General features: G+C 53.4%; 1 protein-coding gene across 1 annotated transcript; it reads right to left on the bottom strand.

Annotated features, from left to right (window-relative positions):
- On the bottom strand, positions 1-1,794 carry CRB3 (crumbs cell polarity complex component 3). Its single transcript, XM_066570263.1, has 4 exons — positions 1,780-1,794; positions 1,392-1,463; positions 770-841; positions 1-219 (listed from the first exon to the last, which is right to left on the bottom strand). The coding sequence occupies exons 1-4, from the start codon at positions 1,792-1,794 to the stop codon at positions 1-3; spliced, it is 378 nt and encodes a 125-aa protein (XP_066426360.1).
- Between the last annotated feature and the right edge of the window lie 4,971 nt (positions 1,795-6,765).

Here is a 6,765-nt window from a genome sequence, read left to right as displayed (position 1 = left end):
TCAGATGAGGCGCTCCTCGGGGGGCAGGCGCAGCGCGGGGGGGCCCGGGGGGGCGGGCCCGGCCCTGGCTCCGCCCCCCATCTCCTCGCGGCTGGGCCGGTAGGAGCCCTCGGTGCGGCGCTTCTCGCGCAGCCGCAGCGCCGCCAGCAGCAGCAGCGCCAGCAGCGCCAGCGCCCCCAGGCCCCCCAACACCACCGACAGGGCCACGACCCCCGCGGGCTGTGGGGGGAACCCCGGAAAAATCCCGTTAAAAACCCCCAAAAAATCCCGTCAAAAAATCCCGGAAAAATCCCGTTAAAAAACCCCAAAAAATCCCGTTAAAAACCCCCAAAAAATCCCGTTAAAAAATCCCGAAAAAATCCCGTTAAAAAATCCCGTTAAAATCCACCTAAAGACCCCGTAAAAATCCCGTTAAAAACCCCCAAAAAATCCCGTTAAAAACCCCCAAAAAATCCCGTTAAAAACCCCGTTAGAAACCCCGAAAAAAATCCCCTTAAAATCCCATTAAAAATCCCGTAAAAATCCCATTAAAAATCCCATAAAAACCCAGAAAAAATCCCATTAAAAATCCCATTAATAATCCCATAAAAATCCCCATAATAATCCACCTAAAAACCCCGTAAAAATCCCATTAAACCCCCCCCAAAAAACCCCCAAAAATCCCCAATAAAACCCCCAAAATCCACGCTAAATAAAACCCCCTCAAAATCCCCATAAAAACCCCCAAAATGCCCCCAAAGAAACCCCAAATCCCCAGGGACCCCCCCACCTCCAGCAGCCCCGGCAGCGCCAGCGCCCCCAGGCCCCCCAACACCACCGACAGGGCCACGACCCCCGCGGGCTGTGGGGGGAACCCCGGAAAAATCCCGTTAAAAACCCCCAAAAAATCCCGTTAAAAAATCCCGGAAAAATCCCGTTTAAAAACCCCAAAAAATCCCGTTAAAAACCCCCAAAAAATCCCGTTAAAAAATCCCGAAAAAATCCCGTTAAAAAATCCCGTTAAAATCCACCTAAAGACCCCGTAAAAATCCCGTTAAAAACCCCCAAAAAATCCCGTTAAAAACCCCCAAAAAATCCCGTTAAAAACCCCGTTAGAAACCCCGAAAAAAATCCCCTTAAAATCCCATTAAAAATCCCGTAAAAATCCCATTAAAAATCCCATAAAAACCCAGAAAAAATCCCATTAAAAATCCCATTAATAATCCCATAAAAATCCCCATAATAATCCACCTAAAAACCCCGTAAAAATCCCATTAAACCCCCCCCAAAAAACCCCCAAAAATCCCCAATAAAACCCCCAAAATCCACGCTAAATAAAACCCCCTCAAAATCCCCATAAAAACCCCCAAAATGCCCCCAAAGAAACCCCAAATCCCCAGGGACCCCCCCACCTCCAGCAGCCCCGGCAGCGCCAGCGCCCCCAGGCCCCCCAACACCACCGACAGGGCCACGACCCCCGCGGGCTGTGGGGGGGAACCCCGAAAAAATCCCGTTAAAAACCCCCAAAAAATCCCGTTAAAAACCCCCGGAAAAATCCCGTTAAAAAATCCCGAAAAAATCCCGTTAAAATCCACCTAAAGACCCCGTAAAAATCCCATTAAAAACCCATTTAAAATCCCCATAAAAATCCACCTAAAAACCCCGAAAAAATCCCGTTAAAAAATCCCGAAAAAATCCCATTAAAATCCACCTAAAGACCCCGTAAAAATCCCGTTAAAAATCCCGTAAAAACCCCGTTAAAATCCCATTAAAAATCCCGTTAAAAACCCCGTAAAAAACCCATAAAAATCCCATGAAATCCGCCTAAAAACCCCGTAAAAATCCCCGTTACAAACCCGGAAAAAATCCCCATAAAAATCCCATTAAAATCCCGTTAAAAACCCTGAAAAAACCCCATAAAAAACCCGGTAAAAATCCCATAAAAATCCACCTAAAAACCCCGTAAAAACCCCATTAAAAATCCCATTAAAATCCCATTAAAAACCCCGTAAAAACCCCGTAAAAATCCCATTAAAAACCCCGTAAAAATCCCATAAAAACCCCCGTAAAAATCCCATAAAAACCCATTAAAAAATCCCATAAAAACCCCGTAAAAACCCCGTTAAAATCCCATTAAAAATCCCATAAAAACCCCGTAAAATCCCGTAACAATCCCATTAAAAATCCCATTAAAAAACCCGAAAAAATCCCATTAAAATCCCATAAAAATCCCGTAAAAATCCCATTAAAAATCCCGTAAAAACCCTGTAAAAATCCCATTAAAAATCCCGTAAAAATCCCATCAAAAACCACCAAAATATTCGTTAGAGAAACCCCCAAAATTCCACCAGAACTCATCAAATTCCCAGGGACCCCAAAATCCTCCTCAAGGACCCCTAAAACCCCTTCACAGACCCCAAATCCCAGGGCAACCCCAAATCCCAATAAAAACCCCCAAAATCCCCATAAAAACCCCCAAATCCACGCTAAATAAAACCCCAAATTCCACCAGAACTCATCGAATCCCCACGGACCCCAAAACCTCCCCAAAGATCCCCAAAAACCTCCTCAAGGACCCCCCCCCTCCAAAATCCCCCTCAGGGACCCCCCAAATCCCATGGGGTCAGGGCACCCCCAAATCCCAGGGGAACCCCCCAAAAAAATTCCCATTAAAAATCCCCATAAAAACCCCAAATTCCCAAAATGCCCCCAAAGATCCCCCAAAAAAACCATTCAGGAAAGCCCAAAAATCCCCTCAGGGACCCCCCAAATCGCCCCCAAATCCCCTCAGAACCCCCCCAAATTTCCCCAGGACTCCCCAAATGCACCCCAGGACCCCCCAACCCCCCCAGAACCCCCAAAATGCCCCACAAACCCTCCCCCAGGACCGCAAAAATCCCCTCAGGACCCCCCAAATTCCCCCCGACCCCCAAAATGAACCAACCCCTCCTCCCCAGGACCCCCCAAATTCCCCCAGGACCCCCCAAATCTCCCCTGGGACCCCCTAAACCCCTCCACAACCCCCCCAAAATCTCCCCCAAATCCTCCCCCAGGACCCCCAAAATCTCCCCTGGGACCCCCCTAAAATCCCCCCCCAAGACCCCCAAAATGCTCCCCAACCCCCCCCCCCCACCAAGACCCCCAAATTCCCCCAAGACCCCCAAAATCCCCCCCCAGGACCCCCAAAATCTCCCCTGGGACCCCCCAACACCCCCCCCAGGACCCCCCAAAACCCCCCGGGACCCCCTAAACCCCCCAAATTTCCCCCCAGGACCCCCCAAAACCCCCCCAGGACCCCCCAAATTTCCCCCCACGACCCCCCAAACCCCCCAAATTTCCCCCCAGGACCCCCCAAAACCCCCCCAGGACCCCCCAAATCCCCCAAATTTCCCCCCAAACCCCCCTCCCCAAACCCCCCCGCACTGACCGAGAGCCCCCCCCCGGGCTGGGGGGCGGTGCCGTTGCCGGAGCCGTTACTGGTGATACTGGGAGAGGCTGGGGGGGGGGCCCGGGGGTCACTGGGGGGGGCCCGGGGCATTCGGGACCCCCCAAAACCCCCCCAATTCCCCCCCCTCCTCCTCCCTCAAAACAGCCCCAGGACCCCCCCCCAAATTCTCCCCCACAGCCCCAAAAGTGCCCCCCAGGTCACCCCAAATCCCCCCTGGACCCGCTCCCCAAAATCCCCCTGGGACCCCCAAAATCCCCCTGGGACCCCCCCAAAATCCCCCCTGGACCCCCTCCCCAAAATCCCTCTGGGATCCCCCAAAATCCCCCGGGGGATTCCCCAAATTCCCCCCAGACCCCCCAAAATCCTCCCAGGACCCCCCAGGGGATCCCCCAAAATCCTCCCAGGACCCCCCAGGGGATTCCCCAAATCCCCTCCAGACCCCCAAAATGGCCCCAAAATCCCCCCCAGACCCCCCCAAATCCTCCCAGGACCCCCCAGAATCCCCCCCAGGACCCCCCCAATCCACTCCAAAGCCCCCAAAATCCTCCCCAGACCCCCCAAAATCCTCCCAGGACCCCCCCTGGGATTCCCAAATTCCTCCCCAGCCCCCCCAAAATCCACCTCCAGCACCCCCAGAATGCCCCAAACCTCCCCCAGACCCACCAGAATCCCCCCAGGACCCCCAAAATCCCCATAGCCCCCTCAAATCCCCCCTGGAGCCCCTCAAAATCCCCCACAGCCCCCCCAAATTCCCTCCAGGACCCCCCAAATCTCCCCAGAACCCCCCAAATCCCCCCGTACGTACTCTGGGCCAGGGCCAGGCAGGGCAGGGCCAGGGCCAGGGCGGGGGCTCCGGCCATGGGGGGGGCCGGGGGACCCCAAAATCCACCTGGGGGACCCCAAATGGATCTGGGAACCCCAAAAATCCACCTGGGACAACCCCAAATGTACCTGGGACCCCTCAAATTTCCCCAGAACACCCCCAGAACTCACCTGGGACCACCCAAATCTCACATGAGACCCCTCAGAACTCACCTGGGACCCCCCAAATCCCCCCAGAACACCCCAAACTCCCCTGGGACCCCCCAAATCCCCCTGGAACTCCCCCAAAAACTCACCTGGGACCCCCCCCCCAAACCCCTTCGGGACCCCCCCAAAACTCACCCGGGACCCCCGAAATCCACCCAGAACTCATCTGGAACCCCCCCCAAACTCACCTGAGACCCCCGAAATCCCTCCGGGACCCCCCTAAACTCACCCGGGACCCCCCAGAACTCACCTGGGATCTCCCAAAACTCCCTTGGAACTCCCCCAAATCCATCAGGGACCCCCCCAGAACTCACCTGAGACCCCCGAAATCCCCTCGGGACCCCCCCAAACTCACCTGGGACTCCCCCGGCCGCACCCGGGCCCCGCCCAACGCCCCCGCGCACCCCAAAACTCCCCTGGCCCCGCCCCCCGCCCCCTCCCCAGGACCCCCCGACCCCCCCGGGTCCCCCCGGGACCCCCAAAATCCCCCCGGACCCCTCCCCCCCCTCACCTGTCCCGTCCCTTCCCCGGTTCCGGGGCCGCTCCCGAGGCCCCGCCCCGCGTCACGTGACAGCGCCCGGCCACGCCCACCCGTACCTGGCGCCAGGCCCCGCCCACACCTGGAAGGGGCGGGGTTTGGCAGGTGGAGGCCACGCCCACTTTGGGGTTTAAGGCTCACCCGCTTTCCGCTCTGAGGCCACGCCCATTCAGGTTAAACAATGACGTCACCGTGAAGCCACGCCCTATCTGTATAATAAATTACGTCATTGTAAAGCTACGCCTATTCAGTACAATGAATTACGTCATTTGGAAGCCCCGCCTCCTCATTGTAATGCATTACGGCATTATGAAGCCACGCCCACTCATTGTAATGCGTTACGTCATTGTGAAGCCCCGCCCCGCGCATGCGCCTCGAGGCAAAAGCGGCTTCGATTCCCCCCCCGCCCCCTCCAAGCCAAAAATTTGGGATTTGGGGATCCCCTAAAAATGAGCCCAAAAATCGGGGACCCCTCCTCAAAACTGGGTCCGAAATTGGGACCCTGAAAAAAATGGGAAACCCCCAAAAATGGGAACCCCAAAAATGGGAACCCCAAAAATCGGAGATCCCCTCCCCAAAAGTGGATCCTTAGAACGGGAACCCCAAAAATGGGAACCCAAAAAAATGGGAAACCTCAAAAAAAAGGAACCCAAAAAAATGGGAAACCCCAAAAATTACATTCTAAAATTGGAAGCCCCAAAAATGACCCCAAAAATCGGGGACCCCTCCCCAAAAAGGGACCCTAAAAAAATGGGAATCCTCCAAAAAACGGGAACCCCAAAAACGGGAATCCTAAAAAATGGGAATCCCAAAAATGACCCCAAAAATCGGGGACCCCTCCCCAAAACTGGGTCCGAGATTTTAGAATCTCATTTTTGGGGTTTTCTCTTTTTGGGGCCCTTTTTAGCGTCCCCATTTTTGGGTTCATTTTTGGGATTTTCCATTTTCGGGTCCCATTTTTGGGTTTTCCCTTTTTAGGGTCCTTTTTTAGGGTCCCCATTTTTGGGGTCCCTTTTTGGGTTCATTTTTGGGTTTCCCATTTATGGGATTTTCCATTTTCGGGCTCATTTTCGGGTCCCATTTTTGGGGTTTCCCATTTTCGGGTTCATTTTTGGGGGGCTCTCATTTTGGGGTCCCCATTTTTGGGTTCATTTTCGGGATTTTTAATTTTTGGGGTCCCCATTTTTGGGGTTTCCCATTTTCGGTTCCATTTCTGGGTTTTCCCTTTTTGGGTCCTTTTTTAGGGTCCCCATTTTTCGGGGTTTCCCATTTTTGGGGATTCCCATTTTTGGGTTCATTTTCGGGGTTTCTCATTTTCGGGTACCATTTTTGGGGTCCCCATTTTAGAATCTCATTTTTGGGGTTTTCCCTTTTTGGGGTCCTTTTTTAGGGTCCCCATTTTTGGGGGTTTCCCATTTTCGGGTTCATTTTTTGGCATTTCCCATTTTCGGGTCCCTTTTTTGGGTCCCTTTTTGGGTTCATTTTTGGCATTTCCATTTTTGGGGTTTCCCATTTTCGGGTCCCATTTTTGGGTTCATTTTTGAGGTTCCCCATTTTCGGGTCCATTTTCGGGTCCCCATTTTTGGGTTCATTTTTGGCATTTCCATTTTTGGGGTTTCCCATTTCGGGGTCCCCATTTTTGGGTTCATTTTTCGGCATTTCCCATTTTCGGGTCCCATTTTTGGGTTCATTTTTGGCATTTCCATTTTCGGCATTTCCCATTTTTGGCATTTCCATTTTCGGGGTTCCCCATTTCGGGGTCCCCTCCCCC

Source organism: Molothrus aeneus, unplaced genomic scaffold (genome assembly GCF_037042795.1).
Source record: "Molothrus aeneus isolate 106 unplaced genomic scaffold, BPBGC_Maene_1.0 scaffold_30, whole genome shotgun sequence".
Taxonomy (NCBI): Eukaryota; Metazoa; Chordata; class Aves; order Passeriformes; family Icteridae; genus Molothrus; species Molothrus aeneus.
The sequence above is the reverse complement of the archived record's forward strand: the minus strand, read 5'-3'. Positions and strand labels throughout refer to the sequence as shown.

Coding starts and splice junctions, on each gene's coding strand:
- CRB3 (XM_066570263.1), bottom strand. Junction 842..1,391: donor CGCTGCCGGGGCTGCTGGAG/GTGGGGGGGTCC, acceptor TTCCCCCCACAG/CCCGCGGGGGTCGTGGCCCT. Junction 220..769: donor CGCTGCCGGGGCTGCTGGAG/GTGGGGGGGTCC, acceptor TTCCCCCCACAG/CCCGCGGGGGTCGTGGCCCT.